Source organism: Loxodonta africana, chromosome 6 (assembly GCF_030014295.1).
Source record: "Loxodonta africana isolate mLoxAfr1 chromosome 6, mLoxAfr1.hap2, whole genome shotgun sequence".
In the NCBI taxonomy this organism is placed as follows: domain Eukaryota; kingdom Metazoa; phylum Chordata; class Mammalia; order Proboscidea; family Elephantidae; genus Loxodonta; species Loxodonta africana.
In genome coordinates, this window is record NC_087347.1 from 34,669,701 (window position 1) to 34,695,329 (window position 25,629).

The 25,629-nt window shown below is 36.0% G+C and overlaps 1 protein-coding gene across 1 annotated transcript in view; it reads left to right on the top strand.

Moving 5' to 3' along the window:
* The window catches only part of ERBB4 (erb-b2 receptor tyrosine kinase 4), a 1,250,799-nt gene that overhangs the window by 838,520 nt on the left and 386,650 nt on the right, over positions 1-25,629 (top strand). The window contains exon 4 of the mRNA XM_064286721.1: positions 4,051-4,185. Within this exon, the coding sequence (XP_064142791.1) occupies positions 4,051-4,185 (135 nt within the window). The remainder of the gene's footprint in view (positions 1-4,050; positions 4,186-25,629) is intronic.

Consider the following 25,629-nt stretch of genomic DNA (forward strand, 5'->3'; position numbering starts at 1 on the left):
GGACATTTTGGAGACATGAATATAGTTAAGTGTTTACCAGGATTTTTTAGTAATGGAAGTATTTTTTTTTTTTTAAACAGAATGTCATATGTAATGTGTCTTATTATATTTAACTATGACATTTATTAAAAATGATACAATTCTGTTTTGTGGACTTGCCAAAGATATTTTTTATAGACTACGAAAAGAAACTTCCTAGCAACTTTTTTTCTACTAGTTGATTAAATGATCAAGAATATGTTTGTGTTTCTCTTAATTTAGTCTGATTTATTGTCAACAATTTTTGAGTTTCTGCACTCTTCCGGGCTTTATGCAATCTTTTGTTTGCAGGGCAATTAAATTTGTGCCTCATTTGTCCATCTTCCTTAGGCTTAGAAATTGTCTTTTTTGTCTTGATTTTTTTCTTAAATTTAGTTATTAATCACTTTATTTCATGCAAATGATAGGAAAACTCTTGGTGTAAAAGAGGAGACACCTTTCAATAAATCTTTAATAACACAAAGAGTTCTGCTGTTCCTTTGTGGTAGCAAAAATGGATCTAAAGTGCAGCCCAACATTTTCCTGGGATTTTCTTGGATAAATGTCTTACCAAGCTTTTCTCTCATTTGATGCCTTGTCCCTCTTGCTAACCTAAACATGCAATCAAGCCTCTGTAGTCAACCAAAGCAGAAACATTAGATAACCGTCTGTCAAGTAATTTGAATCTCTGAAAACAGAAATAAACATAAATATTTCCTCACAATAGCCTACTCAGTTATTATTTTAAAAACTTTGTAAGTTAGAAAAATCAATGAAAACTTTAAAAATGGATAAATGCAACTATAGTATCACTACCTAACAAATGTTTAGGTAAGCAAGCTGATCAAAAGGAAATGTAAGAGAAAGCCTACATGAAAACTGCACTCTAAACATCAGTGAAAACGTTCATTTTATAAACATCATGGTTTGTCATTCAAAAGCAAAATAGAGTTGAGGCCAGAGGTTAAGGGGAAAGGACTGTGTTTCCAGGGAAGCACATACAACTATACAAATAAAGTGTCCATGGCTAAATACTGTAAGTTTGTAAATCCTGCTGACCAGAATTGCTAGCAGATGCTTGGTTTTGAATTTTATCATCCCAAATCATGGGATTGTAGTCTTAATTTGAAATATTACCATATAAGATGATACTTCAGTTATTATTATCTCCTCTCTAAGTCCCATTTCCAAGTATAAGCCAAAGCCCTTGAATAGAATATTTCTAAGAAACAAATGTCAACATTGGTAGCAGATTAATATTGTTGAAGAAAGGGATTTGATGAGATTATTATTCAGTACAATATAATCTGATTCTCTTTGAATATCTTTATATAGGAAGTTGGAGATGGATATTATGTTCCTTCAGCATGAACTATTTGAATTAAAATGTGACTCCTGAAAAATATAGACTCCACAATGTTTGAGCAATTACCTTCCCTCTTCACATTTTTTTAGGATAGTATTTTTCCCAATGTAGGGCTGAAAAATAACCTTCATTTCCTAGAGAGCAGTCAAAATCTGCTTTCTTTGTCACCTAATGAGGAATTATTTGTGACACGGAAGATCATCACCTAATGTCTCATGAGAAAGCTATTAGTATGAGATCTTCACATTTCTTAGATGGAAACATTAATATAGAAATCCATTTTCACAATCTTTCTTACGTCTTGCATTTCCCGTCTACTATGATAAAGACTGTATGTTTAGGTCATGAAAAATAATGAACAGGGTTTTAGAAGTACAAAGATGATCTAATTTTTTTGTTTTGTTTCTTCTCCACCCTCCCCTCCCCCATGCTTCATCTGAAAAAAAGGAACCAGTAGTCAGTGAGAGGATTGATGATGGGAAAGAGAATGGCTTTAAACGTGGAAAGGCCTGCAGTATTAAAAATAATCTGGCAGATCTTATACACGTAACTCAGTAAGACACCCGGAATGTGCCCACCAATCTGCCTCCCATGAATACCCCTTTAATGGTGCCACATGCCCCTTTCATTTTTTTTTTTAACCTCCCTCTTGTTTAAAGAGAGGAAGCCTGGTGGTACAGTGGTTAAACACCCGGCTGCTAACTGAAAGTTCAGTGGTTCGAACCTTCCAACTGCTCTCTGGGAGAAAGATATGGCAGTCTGCTTCTGTAAAGATTATAGCCTTGGAAGCCCAATGGACTATTCTACTCTGTACTGTAGGGTTGCTATGATTCAAAATTGACTGGACAGCGATGGGTTTTGGTTTGTTTTGTTGTTGTTTTAAAGTATCCCTTTTTAGATGTTGAGCTTGGGGGATTACACAGGATAGATGATTTTCTCGAGGCTATGGTGGCAGACACTGTCAGTTGCCTTTCTAATATTCATATCCCTCGTCTTCCTCACTAACACGCATAGTGGTGTGGTTTGTGTTTGGGGTAGCAGTATATCCACCAAAATACTCCCTTATTCAGGCTCTCTTGCAGTAGACGTGGCCATGTTATATCGTTCTGGTTGATAAAATGTAGGTGTAACACTTGGGGAGAGCATCTCTCCCCAAATAGAGAGTCAAGGTCTCTCTAAATAGGAAGAAATCTTTTGTTTGCTCTTCTGCCTTATTCTCGCTTGGAGTTTGGAACAGATGCCTATAATTACAGAAGCCATTTTGTGCCTATAATGAGGGAAACTCAATCCATTGAAGATAGCTGAGCAGCTAAAATAATATCTGTACCTGCCTCCTTATAGATTTCTTGTTATGTGAGAAAAAATAATCTATTATTTAAGCTGCCGTTAATTGCATTTTTATTACTTGTAGATGAATGCTGTATGGACTGATATATGGGGTTTTTTTTAATTGTTTTTGTATGGAGCAAGAGGGAAAAATACAGTAGATATTGGGCAAGAAGGTACTGTGTATATTTCTAATCGTTATCTTCATATAATAAAAGTAACATTTTCAGAGTAAATATTTCATTTTTTTTTTCTATATAACTTAAAACTATCTGAAAGAGAATCCTTGTATGTGGTCAGCCATTTTTCATAGGGGACAACTTAGCTAATCAAGACCAGTATTCTGATATATACCACTACTGTCAGTTGATTCTAACTCATAGCAACCCCAATAGGGTCTCCCAGGTGGCAAATATCTACGGAAGCAGCCTGTCGCATCCTTCTCCAGAGGAGCCACTGGTGGTTTCCAGCCACCAACATTTCAGTTAGCCCTTGATCGCTTTAACCAGGCTCCTTGTTTTGATATATAGAATCAAGTAAAATTGGCTTTCATTCTGTTCCACGGTCATACCCTTCTTTCAATGAACCATAGTTGTTTTTTTTTTTTGTCTTGCACTGTATTATTTTTAAACAATAATTGATAACTCTATTAACTACATTAGAGATGTCAAAGAACATTTTTTCTGATTGAAACATTAATTTTATCTTCTGCTCTGTGCTAATTACTTATCTACTGACTCCAGTCAATGTCACATTGATTGATACACTCTTTCTAAGGAACATTTGACAGCTCTTATCAAAAGTCTTAAAAATAGTCACACACTATGAACTTGGGGTATCACCTGTGGAAATTTATTTTAAAGAAATGTCCAGAAGTAAACACATTGACACTCATTTTAAGTATAATTTAAATGACACAATATTCAAAATGAATTCAATGACCAACAATAGGGGATTGGCTAAATAATTACTAGTTAGTCTATACTCTGGTATATCATTAAAGTAACATAGAAGACTATTTAATTATCATTAAATACTCATTTTATAATATTAATAAAAAATAACAGGTTATAAAATATTGCATGTGTATTATTTCATTAGATAGATAAATGCTTCCATACCAAAATGTTAGGAGTGCTTTCTTCTGAGGTTTAGAATTAAGAATGGTTGTTTTTCTTTATATTTTTCAATTTTTCCAAATCTCTGCAATCAGGATACCTTGGCTATTAACACTGTAACTACAATTTAACATTGAAAATAGTTTGAGTTAACCATTTTTATTAACTACCTTTTCAACAATAAGTAGTTTGAAAAAAAATCTCTCTCTCTTTTTAATACAGAAATCCTGAATGGCGGAGTCTATGTAGACCAGAACAAATTCCTTTGTTATGCAGACACAATTCACTGGCAAGATATTGTTCGGAATCCATGGCCTTCCAACTTGACTCTGGTATCAACAAATGGTAGCTCTGGATGTGAGTAGTATTATTCATTTTACTGTTGCAAAAATTCTTTCTGTACTTTATAAAAATGAATCATTGTTACTTGTTATCCCAATTGGTAGTATTTTAAACTTTGATTGCATCCATTGAAATATTCAATCATATACAACAGAAAGAACAAATAGCTGGCCTATGTTTTGCTTCCAATTAATTCCCTTTGCTAGATTAAGTTACTTTACCATATGGTTTAGTTCCTTAGTTCTGCTGTAGCAGAAATACCACAAGTGGTGACCTTAACAAACAGAAATTTATTGTCTCACAATGTAGGAGGCAAGGAGTTTGAATTCAGGACACTGATTCTAGGGCAAGGCTCTCTCTGTCCACTCTGGGGGAAAATCCTTGTTTCAGCTTCTCTAGCATTCTCGGTGGTCCCTGGTGATCTGCATGTGGCACGTATCTTTCCCTCTATTTGTGCTTGCTTCTTTGTGCCTGATCTGTTATCTTTTTATCTCAAAAGTGAGTAGGTTTAAGATACACCCTGCACTGATATGACCTCATTAACGTAACAAAGAAGACTCTGTTTCCAACTGGAATTACATCCACAGGTACAGGGATAAGGATTCCAACACATGTTTGAAAGGGCACAATTCGATTCATTGCACCATACTTGCAAAGTCTAAAAATGTGCTCCATTGTCTATAAACTCAAGGCTGACGTGTAATTAATGCTTCACCTTTTTGTGGCCCATACACCATTGACAAATGTAGTAGAGCAAAAATGTACCTCCCAACTCACCGTAATTTTTAAAAGTAAAATAATAATAATAAAAACTAGTAAACATTTTAGAATTCCTAATTTTTCATCCCCTCCCCAAGCCCTCATGGTAATATTTTATTACAATTCCAAACACTCTAGGTAGAGTGGAAATGTGTGATCCCTCTCATTTCATATAGAAGAAATACATGTTATATTCTAACGTTAGTCATTAGCCTAATAAACTACCCAATTACCCTTTCTTATAATTTATACTGTTTCTACTACAGAGGAATTATCAGATCCAAAGTATGTTTAATATGATTAAATGATAAGCAAACAATATTTAAACTATTATCAAAACCATTGAAAAACATTTTTTTGGAAACCTCTTTCATTTTCATAAAGCAAGTCCTCTTGTCCCTACATTTATTATTACTGAACTTTGTATGAAAAGAGGATCTTTATTAAGCCTTAATCTGGGTTTTATATTTCTCATCTATTATTACATAATTCCCATCTGAAATCATAACGGTCTTCATATGGCTTAATAATTATTTGCTATAATACTGATTGTGTTATGATGCTTCTGTAGGAAATCAAACTTCAAGGGATAATTATTAAATTTTATGATGGCCCTAATAATATAATGAAGAAAAAATGAATGTATTTTATCAAAACTGACAGCAATATTTTTAATAAATGGCTAAAACTTTTTTTTTTTAAAGTAGAATAACATAATTTTCAGGTCACCCTTGAGCAGGAATTTATATGGGATTTCATCTTTATAATGTTCAAATTGCCTACCTCGTAAAATTACATGTGAATAAAGAATTGAATCTGCTCACACTAACAAGGGAAAATAATATGCTTCAGAAATTGCTTCTGTTTTCATTTTGGTCATAATACAGTACACTTTACGCTTGGGAGAAAAGAGACTATTGGTTGGATGAGAGGAAAGGTCTGCTAACTCTCAGCTTATAAGACTAGCCTGGGATGCTTGAATGAGCTCAAGCAAGAATAAAGCCTTAGACAGAGCCAAAAGGGAAATAGGCCCACCAGCCTCATAGGATTTGGAGCAGGAAAGGTCTGAGAGGTTTGCTGCCCTTTCACAGATGGTATCTCTTTGTGTTCTTTTTGAGAATAAATTTGGATGGTTCTGCCTACAATTAGGCAACTGTGGATGTATTTTTTTTTTTGCATGCAAATAATTGCAGGTGCAAAAATTATAAATGCTGAGTGATAGCCAATGGCCCTTTACAAATTAACTGCCAACTGCTTGTCAAAGTTTTCTTCTTTACATAGTAGTTCTACTTGCTGACACATTGCATATATTGAATACATCCTACCAAAACCAAACAGTTGCCATTGAGTTGATTCCAACTCATGGTGACACGATGTGTGTAAGAGTAGAACTGTGTTCCATAGGGTTTTCCATATCTGAATTTTGAACGTGGATTGGCAGGACTTTCTCTTGAGGCAAGTTTGAATGGACTCAAACTTCAAACTTTTCAATTAGAGCCAAGCGTGTTAACCATTTGTACCACTCAGTGACTCCAGAATATGCCATAGTTATAAATAATGAATTGGCTGCCCCTTGAATAATGGTTTCCTACAGTGTTGTCCTCAGTTAATTTCTTTCTCTACCTTTTCCTGATGTATGATCTCAGGCACTCCATGGTTTTAAATACAACCCCTATCCTGATGTGTCCCAGAAGTACACATCATCAATCAATTTGTCACCCAATTTATAAACATCACAATCATTATCGACTTCACTCTTTCTCTGGTTCTTTGAATTTAGTTAATCACTAAGTCATCTTGATTTTGCCTACTTCTTGATGTTGCTTGATTATTACCATTATCCTACTTCAAGATTTCATGCATTGCCTGGAATACTGAAACAATCTCTGGATTGTAAACATTTTTTGAATTATGGTCACTTGTGGCAGCCTGGTGAAGTCCAGGGACCCCCTTCTCATAATAGTATAAAATGCATAAGTAGGCACAAAGGGACCTGGGAGACTGAATTACTGGGCTGAGGGCTGTGGGGACCATGGTCTTGGGAAACATCTAACTCAATTGACATAATATAGTTTATAAAGAAAATGTCCTACATTCTACTTTGGTGAGTAGCGTCTGGAGTCTTGAAAGCTTGTGAGTCACCATCTAAGATACTCCACTGATCTCACTCATCTGGAGCAAGGGAGAATGAAGAAAACCAAAGACATAAGGGAAAGATTAGTTCAAAGGATTAATGGACCACAACTACCACAACCTCCACCAGACTGAGTCCAGCACAACTAGATGGTGCCTGGCTACCACCACCGACTGTTCTGATAGGGATCAAAATCGAGGTTCCAGGACAGAGCTGGAGAAAAATGTAGAACAAAATTCTAACTCACAATAAAAAAAAAAAAAAAAAAAAGACCAAACTTATTGGTCTGGAGAAAACCCAAGAATATGGTCCCCGGACACCCTTATAGCTCAGTAATGAAGACAATCCTGAGGTTCACCCTTTAGCCAAAGATTAGACAGGGCCATAAAACAAAAACGAGGCTAAATGGGCACACCAGCCAAAGCGCAAGGACGAGAAGTCAGGAAGGGACCAGAAAGCTGGTAATGGGGAACCCAAGACTGAGAAGGAGAGGGTGTTCACATGTTGTGGGTTTGGCAACCAATGTCACAAAGCAATATGTGTATTAATTGTTTCGTGAGAAGCTAGTCTGTTCTGTAAATCTTCATCTGAAGTATAGTAAAAAAAAGTTTTGAAAAAAGAATAAGAATAAATAATTTAAAGTATCTACAACTATAATATAATATAAACCTATCTATGGTTTATATTGGTTACAATGTGACCAGTAATGATAATACTGCACTGTGGTTTGGTCCTTATGTTTCTAATGGTTAAAAATCACACATGTTAATAAGTGATTAATGAAAAAAAAAAAATTGCAACTTTTCCTTGTTCAAGTTCACCAGTCTCCTACCTTCTGGGTGTCGAAGGCCATCTGGTTAAAAACCCCTGCGTTTAATTGCTTTTCCTGTCTCTAGCCCCAACAAATCCACCCTACAAGATGCCAGCAAGTAATTTATCTAGTGAAAATCTAACCACGATCCTAATTTCCCTGGCAACTAACTAATACTGGGTTAAGTCTTAACAAAGCCAAAGAGCTTAGAATTTTCAGCAGTCTCCTGTCTATATATATCTCTCCTCCATGGATTGAGCTCTTACAGTTCTCTTGCCTGTACCTCCCTGTCCTTTCTCTTGGCCTGACTAATTACTGGTTATACTTTTAGACATTCATCAGATGTCATTTCTTCTAAGAAATCTTCTCTTCTCTAGGCTGAATTAGGTAACCTTTCCCATTTGAAGCTTAGTATCTTGAATCACTCTTTAAAATGAAAACTTCTTGAAGACAAGACTCCAGTCATCATTCTGTTGACTCTTCTAGGACATGAAAATGGATAATACTTACTCAATTAAGAGATAAATAAATTAAAAAGATCAGCACATACATACATAGGGCGTATTTTCTTTTATCTATCATTTATACGGAAACCCTGGCGGCAGTGGTGAAAAGCTATGTGGCTTCAGCAGTTTGAATCCACCAGGTGCTCCTTGAAAACTCTATGGGGCAGTTCTACTCTGTCCTATCGGGTCGCTATCAGTCAGAGTCGACTTGACAGCAACCAGTCTGGTTTGGTTTTTTGGTTATCATTTATACACAAAAGAATTGATGCGAAGTAAAAGTTACAGTCCAGAAACGTGTAGTTTATTCACTTTTAGTCTTTTCAGGTACTGATGACAATATACATCTATTTGCTTAAGTTACTTTATATATTTATTTGCTTAAGTTACTTTATATATTTCCTATAAATAAGTATGTGTATGTATATATATATGTGTATATACATGCTATATATGTATATATATACATATATATTCATGCATATTTGACAGATATATGTATATGTATTTCTCTATTTTATCAGTTGATATTTAAATAACCCAATTTTAATTAGTGTAATAATTATAAATACCTACAAATTATATAACTTTTGACATAAGGAATTCAAGAATAGTTTATTTTTAAGCAATATTCTTCAAAATACTTATTAATGTATGTTTGTCTAATAGTACTGATTCTTAATGCAAAACAGCAAAATCTTTTCAGTAGCAACCTGGCTTTTTATTGACATAACTTTGGGCTATAATTGAAACAGTGAAGAGAAAGTTTGAAATGTCTAGAAAAACACCTTGAAACTTGCACTACTATTTTAAATATACGATTTGGAAAAAATTTGACCAAGATGTGTTTTCCAAAATGCACTTGTGATATCTTAATCCAAAGTTTAGGAGAACGAGGGAAGAATTAGTGTTGTTTTTCGCATACAAATCCCTACCAGAATTTGTTATCTAGCATTCTAATGTTTTTGCAATGGTGGACCAAATAGGGCTATTTTAATAAACTAACTTTCAAGGAGAAAAAAAAAAAATATGGCAAATAATGTTTTACTCATTTGGAGCACTATAACAATGACCCTTAATACCATAAGCAAAAAAAACAAAAAAACAAAAAACCCATTGTGGTCCAGTTGATTCCAACTCACAGCAACCATATAGGACAGAGTAGAACTGACCTACAGGGTTTCCAAGGAGCAGCTGGTGGATTCAAACTGCCAACCTTTTGGTTAGCAGCTGAACTCTTAACCACTGTGCCACCAGGTTTCCATTACTGTAAGGATATCAAAATAATGGAAATAACTTACCTTCTAAAAATTAAGCAAATAAGAGCATATCAGAGCATCAATATGGAAAAATAGAAAGACAATAATATTTCCTAAGAAAGCAGATTGTGTAGTTAAGAGAATGTGTTTTAGAGCCTAACTGGCTTGTATGAACATGGCACTTTTTTTTTTTCCCCAGATTCAATTATTCTAAGCAAAATATTTGTAAATATCTACAAATCATACCATCTCTGTTATGTAGCATGGTTCCATATCCTAACTAGATTAATGGTTTCCAAATTGGGCTTGCTTCAGAATCCAGCCAGACAGCCTGCCTAAGTATGGGTTAAGAATGGAATCTGCCTATCTTCCATTTCTTCAGCTGGTTTTAAGGACAGAAATAAGTAGCACCGGCCTAGTATGAGATTTTTATGCTGGTAAAATGATCAACAAAGTCTACTACTATGCATACATTTCAGGCAGTATGCTGACTCAAAATTAGTATAGATGTATGGGTTTGCTGTAAATGAGTGAACCATAAAATGCTTGAGACCCCTCTTAGAAAATCCGTAGCATTCTGCTATGTGAAACTTCTATGCCACTAATTTCAATGATAACAATAAGCGGTGATTAATTGGGTGCCTATACCATTCTGGAACTGATGTATCACAGGCATTTATGAACCCTATCTTTAATCAGCATAGAAATTCTGTAAGGTAGGGTATTAATAGCCCCCAATGGGGTCTGTAAGAGCTTAAGCAGCTGGCAATATGTAGTCTTGAGCCCTCACTGCCTCCCTGTGAATGATTGAAGAGGTAAAAATTTCTCCAAATAGCATGTATCTGCAGTTCAAACTGTCCATTTGGAACAGCATTCAAATTTTATTATCTCGGAGAAACTTAAAGTAAATTTTAACACAACTTTTTGCTGAAATACGTGAATCATCATGAGAAAATATTTATCATTACTTAACTAAAAGTCACTGATATGATAAAAATGGTTTTCACACTGTTCAGACAGAGTAGAGAAAGGCCAGACAATCAAAATACATAATCAGCTTTTCTTTGAAGTAGTGATTCCTAACATTTTCTGAAATGGTGAAGTTTTGCAATTGGACTTTTTAGGAACTTACTGATTTTTCCATTCCTTGTTCTTTGTCTCCTTGAAACATACTGCATATTGCATGTTTCCTCTAATAATGAATAGAAAAAACAGCAACTTTGCTTTGAATACTTTTTAGTGTTGAAAAGCTTTAGAGCTACAAAATATAAAAGAGGGAACATTAATATAAAGCAATTATCAGTCAGACATCTGGTAATCTTCCGCATTTTTTTTTGGCATATATTTTTAAGTCGTCTTGCTGTGTGGTAATTTTCAATGAATTCTAAGCTTGGAAAGATAAGGTAGACAGGTTGAAATGCTAGAATGATAAAAACTCAGTTAAATTTTCACAAATCAAGAGATTCATCTCTACCAAATTAAAATCCTTTACTGACTCAGTAATTATTCAATTAATACAAAAAAGAGATTTACAATGCATCTCATAGTTGTTTTTTGTAACAAAGTCTTGATTGTACATTTGGTCTTTAAAACAACTATATAAAATGGAATGAAAGTACACTGAAGCCATTCTGTATCACCCTCTTCTATTTTTCTCAGATTCGTTTATAATGTGTAAGAGGGATGATATGTCTGTCCTGTTCTGCAACCGTAATCCGTATTTTGTGTTACTTTATGTACATGACTGTCCTCATTTACTAATGAAAGTAATTAGAACTTAGTTTTAAAATAAGTAGAATTGAAAGAGCTTACTATTTTCCCTTTCTTTTATTTCTCAACACTTAGAGAAAGCTAGGAAGTGAAAGAAAAATGTTTACAAGTAACTGAAAAGTTGAGTTGATACTCAGGTTTCCGTTTTCATAATATTTGCAAAAAAGAAGTTTTGCATGTGTCTTCTCGCTCCTCTTTTTTTTTTTTTGGTCTCATTGAGCTAATTTCATTTCAAAGCTTAGAATGGAGATGGGAAGAAGCTACTAGCTAGACTGGAGGGTTGAGGCAATGGAGCTCACATCTCTATAGAATGCTGGGGAAAGATGAATTGGGAGGTCAAGCTGCTAAGCCAGTGAGCAAACCTTTCAAGCCTAGATTGTTGCAAATAGCCCTATGTAACTTTTAATTCTCTGCTGCCTGGCAAGAACAAATTATGTTCTATTTAGAGGTGATTCTTTTGGCAATTGTAGGTCCTCTTTCTAAGCAGGGGATTTAAAAAAAGAAAATTATGCGGTGACATTTCTCTTAAAGTTCTTCTTAAAGTATAAGTAAGGGAAATATATAAAAGAAAAGCCTGACTAAAAAATTTACTAAGGAAAAGTCATCTCAAAAGTAGCTGTTCTAATCAATGACTTCTATTCTCCAACCTCTCTTGTCCTTTATTAAACAAAGATTCTGATCTAGTTTTTAAAAAATATTTTCTATAGAAGGAATTCAAGCACAGTACTCAAGGAGAATACAGCATTAAAGTAGCTACTTAAAATGTATGTCACAGTGTATTTTTCAGAATAAAGAAATTACTAGGAAAATACAATGATAAATCTAAAAAAAATTAATGCAGTACACTGTTGGATAACCATCCATCTTCATTTCTAAATTTCATTACACTTCATAATTTGAAACATCAAGGATTTTATTGAAAATCCCTGCTGTGTATTTTTAGTGAGATAAACAAATGTCTAAGTGTTCTTATACTTTTATAATCAACAAAAATCTCCCCAGTTTGGTTAGTAACATGTAAAAATCCTGAAGATAAATTAATATTATGTAATTTTGTAACATTCTTACCCCAAAACCAAACCCGTTGTCGTCGAGTCGATTCCAACTCATAGCAACCCTATAGGACAGAGTAGAACTACCCCATAGGGTTTACAAGGAGCACCTGGTGGATTCCAACTGCCAACCTTTTGGTAAGCAGCCGTAGCGCTTATCCACTATGCCACCAGGGTTTCCGTAACATTCCTAGAAAATAGTGAATCCTTTTTTTAAATCTATACAGTGGACCTAAATGTTTTGAGGAAAAAAAAAAAAAAAACAGTAGTAAATTAAGAGTATAATATATGCTAAATATTTTTATACATTTAAATTGGCAATTATATGTAGAGAAAAGTCAGTCAGCACTGTGTCTCTTCACCCCTCACTCTCCTGACCCTCCTTCTCAAAGCCTTTTACCTGACCTTGTTCCAGGGCAATGTCCCCTGCATCTTTACCGTCTTTGCAATACGCTCCCTCTGCTTCTTTGCTTTTAAGGATAGCCTAGTGGTTGAGCTCAAGCTCTGGGTTTTCTCATGGGTTTTAATTTTGACTCCAAGAGTTTCTAACTTCAGTTGCATAGCCTCTCTTGTTCTCATTTTTCTCACTAGAAAAATGATCTGTATTGTGGGGTAACAGATGAAAATATTTAAAACAGTGCCTGGCACATGGTAAGTGTTCAATACATGTGAGTTACATGATTTTTATTGCTTATAATTGGAATCTGATTCTCCTATAAAGACATTACTTTTCCTCATCCTACCTCAAAGCTGGGAATTGTGGTCAGCCTTCTCTTAGCTTCCCATGATCATTAATAAGCAATTATACCTATAGTTTTGTGGAAGGAAGGATACCTTTTGTAAACTCTTGACATCCACTTGCAACACCTTCTCCCCTGCCCTCCTGAGGTCAGCTGTTACTCTCTGCTCATTCCTCACAAGCATCAGAGATTTTGGCAAGTGCCCCAAATCATCATTTTATCTCCAGGCACAGTCACTTCTCTGGATGATATGACTAGTGTCTGTTGATCTCTATCAACAGCCTTGCCTAAAGGTTTCTTGACTTCCTAAAATCCATTGACTTTCCCCAGTATCTGTACTAATACCATCAGAAACCAGGCCTTATTGTGTTCCTAGGTGTGTTTTTAATATATTTTGTGTGCTCTCTTCTCCTCTGTACCAAATGACTATTCTATTTTTATATCTGTTAACATGAATTAGACACATGGTTATATTGGTTGACTGTAGGCTCTGAAGCTAGTATTTCTTGGGCTACAACCCCAGGCCTATTACTTACTGTGTGACCTTGGGCAAGTTATTAAACTTTTCTAGCCTCAGCTTCCTCATCTGTAATATGGAATATTAGTAATACTTACGCCCTAAAGTTCCTGTGAGAAATAAATTGTTTATAACCGTGCCTGATAGGTAATAAAATCTCAATATATCTAAGTTATTTTTTTTATGATTAACTCTTTAATATGCTAGCTGATAAGTATTTGTATTTCAGTGCGTTATAAGACCACAATTTTTTTTAGGAAAAGAGAGAACTGGGGCAGAATGATAGGTAGTGGGGCTGATACTAAGTTTAAATCATGTTGCAATGGAATACAATAGTTGTATATGCTGTGGGTTGCAAATCATATATCTTTTTTCCTGTAAAAAAAAAGCTCAGCTTTCAGACCTGCCTAGTAGCATATCAACTCCATTGAAATAGCTTGTTGATGGAATTGAATTTTAAAATATATTATAAATCCATTTTCCTTGAATTTTAGTTTTTGTGTGTGAACTTCAATGGTGAATTAATGAAAACATCTTAGACCAAGACATTTCGGGCTTATTACTTACTGTAATGCCTTTTGGGTCACTTCTTACAACCTCCATCAATTTTAAAATCCCATTTCCATTCCTCAGGCTTACAGTGGCATTTTAGAAATATGCCTGTTTGTTAATGTGGATTGTTTTTATTTTAAATGTGAAAGCTTGATCTATATATATAGCTAAGTCCCTTTGGCAGATAAAATAATGGTAGGAACATAAGATGAGACTTCTGGCTGCTATACCTCAGAAGAGTTTGTTTAATATAGTGCCATGGAGCTACCTAATCTTTTCCAATTTGTTACCCATTTTTCTTCGTTATCTATCTCAGTGATGTCTCATCTCCGCAACTGACTGCTACAGGCTAGCAATCTGTAACAAAACTCAGTCGCAATCTCAGATATAATAAAAAAGGGAGGCTACAAGATTAATGGCCCAAGCCATAACTATAAAGTCCCAAACCACAGACATCATAAGACCTTTCAAAGTTTACTCAGGGTTGAAGAAGCTGGGTTAGCACTACAGTGTGAAGATATTGGCCCCTGAGTAAAGGAAATGTTGGGCTGGTTAATCTGGGGGCCTACTATGTTTTAAGAACTATTAGGTATTCTGGGGAAACAATGGTTCCTTTCCTTTAGGAGCTCGTAATCATTCTGTCCATCTCTGTTTCCCTATGATAATATCTATTTCGTGCTAATTCCTAAAAGAGATAGCTCAATTCTTGGTGCTATCTAGGTTGCAGCCAGATGAGTACAACAAAGGGTGGAAGCCCTTGGAGACCATGCTACACACAGATTATTAGAACTTCTTTATGTTCATAATAGAAGAGAACCAGTATATTGCTTCTCAAATAATGCCTGCTATGACAGGATAAAATTTGGGAATATTCACCATCTTCCATCCCCATCAAGCATTCTGTGTCTGCCATCCTGATCCTTCCAGTCTACCTGACCAAACAGTCCCTCCCACCTCCAGACACACGCACGCACACACACACACATACACACACAGTGTTCTCAAAATATTTCAATACACAATTAGTATGTGTAATCAAAAATAGGCAGAGAATTATTTCACCAAAAAGCTGGATGAAACAAAGACAGCACTTAGGGGGAATGACACAGTCAGTAAATCTATGTGATAATGATACAATGGGAGGGAAAAGGGTGAAGGTGTTGAGGATGGGGGGAAGGCACAGAGAGTGAAAGCTTGGGGGCAGGGCTGTAGCAAATAAGAAGCTTCAAAGAATGGGAGTTACATGAGAAAATTGGTAAATGAGAAAAGGGTTAGAACTGTTGCCATGGGCTTGGTTTGGATCCCATTTAATTAATACCCTCTGAGAGGAGTAGATTTCTTTGTTCGAAATTTTGGCTATTGAACCATGCTTCTGGAATGTGACACCGCTCAGAAGCTCACAAATAGAATATGTAGGTGGTTACAGTGCCTTGAGGATCCTTTAACCCCCTGAGCAGCAGTCTCACAGAAGAAGGTCATGGAGTGGGCAAAGATCTCAGCATCAGTGACATCTAATCCTGTGCACTAATCCAACATATTGTTCCACACTGAGTTTCTGTCTCCCTTTCTAACAAATACGTTGGTACCCTCTCTATCCCCTTTCTCTCCCTCCATGCACACCAGGCTGAATTATACAAAAATGTGTTGTTCCAGGGGCAGAGTGAGATTTCACTGCTTTTGGATTATTAGTAACATTCTTGCTGAGATGGTAGCTTCTCAAATCTTCGTCAAAGGTCATTAGGCTCCAGCTCCTCTGACACCTTATTGCTTGGTCTGTGGTGCCTTACTCGTCATTTCAATTCTGTCCGCTTAAATACTTCTGCCTCCCAATTATTTGACATATCTGCTTCTGCTGACTTTCTCCATCTTTCGTCTGTCTTTGATATCCTCCAGAATTTTACATACACTGTAAAAAACTAACATGAATTAACAATTATTACATGCCAGGTACTTTATGCATGTTATTTCACTTAGTCATCCCAAACATCTCTATGAAGTAGTTATCATCATCTATATTTTAGTCATGATAAAAGTAAGCTCTTAGCTAAAGTTACTTGACCAAGATCCCACAGATTTTAAGTAAAAAAGACTAAATGCAGATGAAAATGATTTCAAAGCTTGTGTTTTCTGCATTTTACCAACATTTATATGAACATCTAGTGAAGTAAATGATGCTATTGTAAACTGGTTATGGACGCCATAGGATTGTAAATATTATAGCTTCCCTGAACTTTGGGCGTAAGTTTCTGTCACATACTCCTTTACAAATAAATCCCAATTACTAAAATTTGCATATATGAATATTTATTTTAGCCCCATTTACTGATGAACCTGAATACAGGTAGTCCCCAACTTATGACATATTCCAATTACGGTGAACCGCATTTACAACCATCTTTTTTTTTTTTTTTTTTTGTGGGACTACTTCATTAGTAATGTATACTATATAGTATACAATGTTCTGGCATGTAATTTGCTGATATTATCATTTCAGCTGTAATATTTCCAACCCTCAAAGACAAAAATTGGATTTATTCAGCTACTGATAATAAAAAAAATAATAAAAAGACAATAAATAAATAAAAAGATAATAAAAGACAATAATAATGAAAATTAGAACAAATGAGGTATCTGACTTATGTCAGAACCTACTTACAATAGAGTAGTCATCAGAATAGAACCCATCATAAGGTGGGTACTACCTGTAAACAGTTAATGAGTCAAACAAGTAAAATAATCGAATGGTTAAGAACAAAATTTTTGGATGAAGAGCCATGCTGTCTATAAAAATGGTTGCCATGCAACAAAAGAACATGTGTCTGGCTGCACTTTAAGGACGACCGCCAGGTGTGGAGAAAGCCTCAGGTGGCTGCAGGGGCCTTTGCTTCTGTATCCCTGTCTGCTTTATAATTCCCCATAATTCTGTTCCCGTAATTCGTAGTTAGAAACACCCACAATCCATCCAAAGGAGATAACATTTTTATTAGTTATAGATGCTTATGACTTTGATGTATTTGGAGTGCCTTTAGCTTTTTAGTTTTTTTTTCAGATTGTATCAGTAAAGCAGCGTTTTTTATTTAGTGTGGTTAGGTTTCAGGGACCAATACAACACATACCAGGACACTGAGGTTTAATGTAAACAGTGAAGGTATTTGAGAGAGAGATACCTTGCTTCAAATCCTGCTTGACAACTGAATGGCCTTGTGCATCTTATTAAACCAATTTTGAGTTTCTGTTTTCTTAACCTATAAAATGGGGTGAATTGAGACAGTTAAATGAGATAGTATGTGCAAAGCACTGAGTCCATTGAATAGAATGTAAAAAATGCTTAACAAATGTTAGATGATGTGGTGAGGCTCATGATGTTGATGGGTTAGACTGGATTATGCAGCATTGTGTAAACTCCCATGAATAAGGTAAATACTTAAATACAAAAAACTAAACCAAAAACAGAGCCAGAGAAGTTAACTAGCCTGCCTTAAGAATGACGCAGACAGTAACAGAGAATTGAAATTCTAACCTGTGTCATATACATACACATGTGTGTGTATATTTGTTTGTATCCATGTGAAATATTATTTCAGAACCAAAAACAAAGGAATTTACATTGATATAATTAAATTTCATGTTGTTAATTTTAGCACATCACTACAACTACCAAGTTATTTTTTAATCCGAATGTTTATCCAATGTTTGAGCAATCACTATTCTTTCCAGATTTGTATCATCTGTAAATATGGGAAACATAGTTCAATTGCTTTATCCAACTCAGCGATTAAAGGCCAAATATGATAGATGTGTACAGAGGCCTTTAGCGAGCTGCTAGAGTGTACCTTCCAGGCCAGCACATCCATCCCTTTATCAAACGTTCTGACGCATCTGCCAATCATCAACAAATCGTCATCTAACTCTTCCAGATTGCATTACTGTTTTACAGAAAGACGCATGAAAAACATGGCCAAATTCTTTCTGATACAAAAATTATCACTCCATGAGCTATAGGTCTTCTTAAAAATAGGACATTAAATTAGTGATATTTTCTTAACGTGTATATATATTTATTTATTTTAAAACATGAATTGATATCCTACTATGTACCACCAAAATATCTCATAATTGAATTGTCTGTATGATGAAAGGTAAGTTGATCTGTTTGTCTGTATGTCTGTATGGAATCTGGCTATATGATGGCAGCTAAATCCACTGAGAAATATAAATCACATTTTTCAAAACTAGTGTCACCAGAAAACATTCAGGATAAAATCTAAAGTGAAGCTATCAGGTCACAAAGCTATATAAAATATTGTGTATTTTAAAAACAGTGTGTGTACTTCAAAGAAAGAAAAATACCAAAAGGTAGAATTTTTATTTTTTATATTTTTCTATTTTATAATGTTATTAACTTGCACTTGTCTTAGATATAAATCCTAGTAAATGTGTTAATAGTATGGTCTAGGGACAACCTCACTGACAGGTGGCATCTAAGAACAGACTTGGAGCAAATGAACAGATGAGCGATTTGTCCACGGGCCACCAGAGAAAGAGAGGTCCAGGGAGAGGAAACAGAAGGTGCAAAGGCCCTAAGTGGGAGTGCACTTTTACTTTCCAAGAACTACAGAAGAAAATGAGAGGAATATTTTCCAAGAACAACAGGAGAAAATGAAAAGAAAGCCACAAGGAAAACAGCAGGAGATAAGTTTATGGAGGCATAGAGAAGAACCTCAGATATTGAAGACTATTTAAGGACTCTGGGCTAGATATGCAAATCTGGGGGGATATCAGCTATTAGTGTTATGTGAGGATTGAATTACTTAATATATGTAAATTCTTAAAACGTTCCTGGGAGGGCCACCACCACATATGGTTGAATAGGTTGTACACTGAAGAACTCCAGGGGGGTACCATCCAGATAGACTACACTGTGAAAAATGCTTCTGGACATCCTAGTGGCCCTGACCAGTTCATAGTAAATGCTTATAAAAGAATCTATCATTTTTATCGTTGTTGTTGATCGCAAATAGCAGACACATCTTATTATCGTCTTTAAGTCTGTTGTTAAGGTTTTCTAATTTGTTCAGACCCCTTGTTTATATGTTACAACTGGAACTGATTCTGTTCCACTGCAGGTGGAATTTCTATATTCTACTCTGTGCTAGGAAACCCAGGTGGCATAGTGGTTAAGAGCTTGGCTATTAATCAAAAGGTCAGCAGTTCGAATCCACCAGGCGCTCCTTGGAAACCCTATGGAGCAGCTCTACTCTGTCCTATAGGATTGCTATGAGTCAAAATTGACTCGACGCAATGGGTTTGGTTTACTCTGTGCTAACCAGCTATGTTGTCGTTAATAGATGCCACTGAGTAGGCTCCAACTCATAGCGACCCTGTGTACAACAGAACGAAACACTACCTGGTTCCATGCCACCCTTGCAATCATTGCTATGTTTGAGCTTATTGTTGTAGCCACTGTGTTAATCCATCTTGTGGAAGATCTTTCTCTTTTTCGCTGTCCTTCTCCAGAGACTGGTCCCTCCTGATAACACGTCCAAAGTACATGAGACTAAGTCTCACCATCCTTGCTTCCAAGGAGCATACTGGCTGTACTTCTTCCAAGACAAGCTTGTTTGTTCTTCTGGAAGTCCATGGTATATTCAATATTCTTCGCCAATACTGTAATTCAAAGGCATCAATTCTTCTTCTGTCTTCTAATTCATTGTTCAACTTTCACATGCATATGAGATGATTGAAAATATCATGGCTTGGGTCAGGGGAACCTTAGTCCTCAAAGTGACATCTTAGCTTTTGAACACTTTAAAGAGGTCTTTTGCAGCAGATTTGCCCAATGCAATCGGTTGTTTGATTTCTTGACTGCTGCTTCCATGGGCATTGCTTGTGGAACCAAGTAAAATGAAATCCTTTTATTGTTAATAAAAATATGACTTTCCCAGAACGGATTTGGACCTTTTACTATTTTTATCTTTGAAGTTTTCTCTGTTGGTTGTAGTAGCCAAAAAGAAGTTTTTGGAGGTGTGTTTGGGGGGATTATTGAATATACTGAAAAATAATATTATAAACTGTACTTTATCGTAGCTTTCCATTCAATGAGAAATTTGATCCCTTTAGTCTGTTAACATTTATTTTCTCTGTATATAATATATATTAGGTTATTTCTAATTATCAATCACTCTTACTATCACCTGATATTGTTGTTATTATAAGATGCTGTCGAGTCAGTTCCAACTCACAGAAACTCTATGTACCATAGAACAAAACAGTGCCTGGACCTGTGCAGTGCTCGCAATTGTTGTTATACTTGAGCCCATAGTTACAGCCACTGTGTCAATCCATCTTGTTAAGAGTCTTCCTCTTTTCCGCTGACCCTTTACGAAGCATGATGTCCTTCCCAGGGACTGATCCCTCCTGACGACATGTCCAAAGTATGTGAAACACGGTCTCGCCATCCTCGCTTCTAAGGAGTATTCTGGTTGTACTTCTTCCAAGACAAATTTGTTCATTCTTTTGGCAGTCCATGGTATATTCAATATTCTTCACCAACACGACAATTCAAAGGCATCAATTCTTCTTCAATCTTCCTTATTCATTGTCCAGCTTTCATTGCATATAATGCAATTGAAAATACCATGGCTTGAGTCAGGCTCACCTTAGTCTTCAAGGTGACATCTTTGCTTTTCAACACTTTAAAGACGTCTTTTGCAGCAGATTTGCCTAACGCAATGTGTCTTTTGATTTTTTGACTGCTGCTTCCTTGGGCGTTGATTGTGGATCCAAGTAAAACGAAACCCTTGACAACTTCCTTTTTTTTTTTTGTCCATTTATCATGATGTTCCTCACTGGTCCAGTTGTGAGGATTTTTGTTTTCTTTATGTTGAGGGGTAATCCATACTGAAGGCCGTGGTCCTTGGTCTTTATCAGTAAGTGCTTCAAGTCCTCTTCACTTTCAGCAGGCAAGATACTGTCATCTGCATAACTCAGGTTGTTAATGAGTCTTACTCCAATCCTGATGCCCTGTTCTTCCTATGGTCTAGCTGAACTATCACCTGATGTAGTCAGACATAAATGATAATAAACAATTTTAGTTTCTAAATTGTTTCTTATCAATTTTCCCTCTCATTGTTGAAATTTGTGTAGATCTGGCCATTCTCCTTGAATTTGTAGGTAACAATAGATCTACACTGAACATGCTAATGACAGGGCTGTTTGTTTGCCTCTGTGGTAGAATTTTGAAAAACAAAGGGGTTTTGAAAACAATGGTCTCCTAGGTTTCTCCAGGAAACCAGTCCAGCCTTCTGTTTGTTCCTGGAGTTCCTGGTATTGTCATTTTTCCTCCAGATTGATTTGTGTATCCAGAAAGCCTCAGGGAAAATGAAAGTTTACTAAGTAGACACAACACCTTCAAACCTTAGTACACCACTGTGTGCTAGATAACTGGCCAGTGCATGTGCTATGTACAGAGGAAGAATGGGAGGAGGGATTTAGGTAGGAAGGGAAGAATGAGAAAGAGAAGGATCTTGGCCAGGATTTCAGTCTGAAATCCTGTCTAAGGTGGCCCTGTGAGAGATATACAGGCTCTGGCAATCAGAGATTAGCGGTAGGGAGTTGAGGCCCTAAGGAAGGGGATAATGATGGTGCAGCCAAATAACTTGATATATTTCACATCTTTGTTCAAAATTAATCTTGATCCACATAAGTAGTATATATGGCACTCTTTTTTTTTTTTTGGTTAGCAGATGAGTTCTTAACCATTTTTCAGACTACCCAAGTGTAAAAGTGTAAAAGTGACTGTTTAAAAACGAGGCCTGTTTATACAGTAGTTATACAGCGTTCAGCTGCCAACTGAAAGGTCAGAGGATTGAACCAGCAGCTGCTCTGTGGGAGAAAGATGTGGTAGTTTGCTTCCTTAAAGATTATAGCCTTGGAAACACTGTGGGGCAATTCTACTCTGTCCTGTATGGTCTCTATGAGTTGGAAGTGACTTTAAGGTAACAGGTTTGGTTTTGGTTTGGACCATTTAAGACATTTAAACTACTGACTCCTGATTTAATTTGTTAAACCAAAAAAAAACCCAAATTCATTGCCGTGGAGTCAGTTCCATTCACGGCAACCCCATCATCCCATGCGATACAGAGTAAAACTGCTCCATAGGGTTTTCTTGGTTGTAGTCTTCATGGAAGGAGATTGTTAGGACTTTCTCCCACAGTGCAGCTGGGTGGATTCAAACTGCCAACCTTTATGTTAGTAGCTGAGAGCAAATCATTTACACCATCTGGGATAAAAACTCCAACTCTATTATTTTTAATTTTTAACATTGACTTCCTAGCTAGTGATGTACTTGCCCATCTTTTCTTAACTAGAGAAATGTATACAATGTAAAGTTTTCTTTCAATAATTTATTTTCACATCAAGAGGCAAGATAGGAAAATTGAACTGAGGCTGAAAGAGTAAAGTCAATTTACATTCCAACAGGGCAGAGATAAATAAACATATGACAATGAGAACTGTTAGACAAGAACAAGGAAAGTATTAAGATCTGATAAAAAAAGAACAATTCCTCATTCGAGTAATATCATAAATTCCTACTAGTATACCATTTGCTGCAGTTATAATTTTACTATCATATAGGTGGTTTATAGTAATTTAAAGGTGAAAAAAGTAACTGCATTTTTTTATTGTTGAAAAATGCAATTTGATGGAAATACGTCTACAAATCAAGTAGTAAACATTGGGAAATGAGAGGTTTTTATACTGTTTAAGTCTGAAAGTTTGGTTCCTATCTTAGTTATCTAGTGCTGCTATAATAGAAATATCACAAATGAGTGGCTTTAAAAAACAGAAATTTCTTTTCTCACTGTCAGGAGACTAGAAATCCAAATTCAGGGTGCTGGCTCTAGGGGAAGGCTTTCTCGCCGTCTGCTCTAGGGGAAAGTTCTTGTCACTTTGAGCTTCTGCTCCTGGGCTATCTTCATGTGGCTTGGTATCTCTCTTCCCCCATCTTTGTTTGTCTGCTTGCCTGTTTGATGTCTTTTATATCTCGAAAGTCAAATCACTGGATGGCAAAGGGTTATATCTCAAAACAGATTGACTCAAGACACACTATACTAATCCTACCTCATTAATATAACAAAAACAACCCATTCCCCAATGGGATTATAACCACAGACAAAGAGGATAGGATTTACAACCCATTTTGGGGGCACACAATTCAATCCATAACAGTTACCAAGCATCTGATGCAGTCTAACACTTTAGGCAAAGTATTGTTTGAAAATATGGCCATGATGTTAACAGAGTCTGCAATGATATGCCAAGCCAGTGTCTCTTATGCCCACTTTGTCGTCTTAGAAACATCAACATCAGAATCTCTGGAATTGTTTTTTAAAAACATGGATTTCTGTACCTCAACCCACACTAAAAAAATCATCATTTTGTACAAGCTACAAAAGTGTGAACACTAAATTTTAAGAAACATGATCTGAAACCTTCTTCTTTCCTCCAGGTAGAATTATCTCTTAACAACACAAGTCAAATCATGCCATTTCCTTGTTCAAACACATTTGGCCAACTCCAAAATATCCATACAGGGTAAATTCTAAGCTGTTCATCAAGACATTTAAAACACTTTGTAATCTCACACTCCAGATATATTATGCAATGTGCTCAAGGGATCCCAAATACTCATCATGGCCCCAAGGGATCCTGCTCATCCATGCCTTTGTGTCACTGCTTAGCTTAATGCTGCAATCTGGAATTCTCCTTCTTTTCCCTTCCCTACTGGACTAACCTTTCCTGGGCATTCATGACCAGCTGAAGTGCCCACCCCTCTGCAGAGCCTTTTTCAAATCCTTCCTCTTTACTTTATGCATACCTATGTTGTTTCTGTTGTTGGGTGCCATCGAGTTGATCTGACTCACAGTCACCTCATGTGACAGAGTAGAACTGCCCCATTTTTTTTTTTTTTTTTGGCTATAACCTTTACAGAAGCAGATTGCCAGGCCTTTCGCCCATAGAGCTTGATGTGTTCAAACCACCAACCTTTTGGTTAGCAGCTAAACACTTAACCATTGTGCCGCCAGGGCCCCTTTATGCATATCTATATTTTAACGAATAATATGGTTATTATGATCACTTGTCTATCTCTCTGCTTCTTTCCTATACCCTGAGAGCTTCCTGAGGGCATGACACTGACATTCATTTTTGTATCCCAGCCAAGAACACAGACTAGTTGAGTGTAAACTTTCAATAAACGTTCCACTTTCCTCTTTGAATTTTATGGTCATGAAAAAATATTATTCTCTCACTTCTTTCCTGAGAAAAGGAGTTGTAAGAGGTCAAGGACTGTCAGTTTTTAAAAGAACCAAGAGAAGGTTCTAGGAATCTAACTGCATTGCCTTTAGCTGGAAGCAGTTCGAGGATATAATTTTTTTATGGTTGCCAGTGGTTTCATACTTTGTAACTCTTCAGCTGTCTTGGTGTATTACTTGCAAAAAGCATTATAGAGGTACATATTAAATCCCGCCTCTGCTGTGAGGAAGTCACACAAACAAGTCAAACTTCTAGCAAGAGTTTATGAATCTTAAAAATATTGAAGTGTAACAGGGATTCTACTTCCTGAAAAAAGAATGCAAAAACTACATTTTTAGTAACATCTGCTGGACAAGCATAAAAGATGAACTTAGTCATATTTGCAAATTTCCACAATGAATAATGCATTGATAAAGTGAAGGTGATTGCCTGTGAAATAAAATAATGCTGGTGTGGAATAATCAGGACTTATTTTAAAAGATTAAAATATTTTTTAATAGACCACAGTCTTCACTAGACTGAGTCTAGCATAACTAGATGGTGCCTGGCTACTACACCGACTGCTCTGACAGGGGTCACTATAGAGGGTCCTAGACAGAGCTGGAGCAAAATGTAGAACAAAATTCTAACTCACAAAAAAAGACTAGACTTACTGGTCTGAGAGAGACTGGAAAAACCCCAAGAGTATGGCCCCTGGACACCCTTATAGCTCAGTCACGAAGTCGCTCCTGAGGTTCACCCTTCAGCCAAAGATCAGACAGGCACATAAAACCAAAATGAGACTAAATGGGCACAGCAGCCTAGGGGCAAGGACGAGAAGGCAAGAGGGGACAGGAAAGGTGGTAATGGGGAACCTAAGGTCAAGAAGGGAAGAGTGTTGACACATCATGGTGTTGGCAACCAATGTCACAGAACAATATGTGCATTAATTGTTTAATAAGAAATTAATTTGCTCTGTAAACCTTCATCTGAAGCACATAAAAAATAGTTACTAAAGTAATAGAAATATATTTTTAAAATTTTGTTGTATATTTCATCTCTTTGA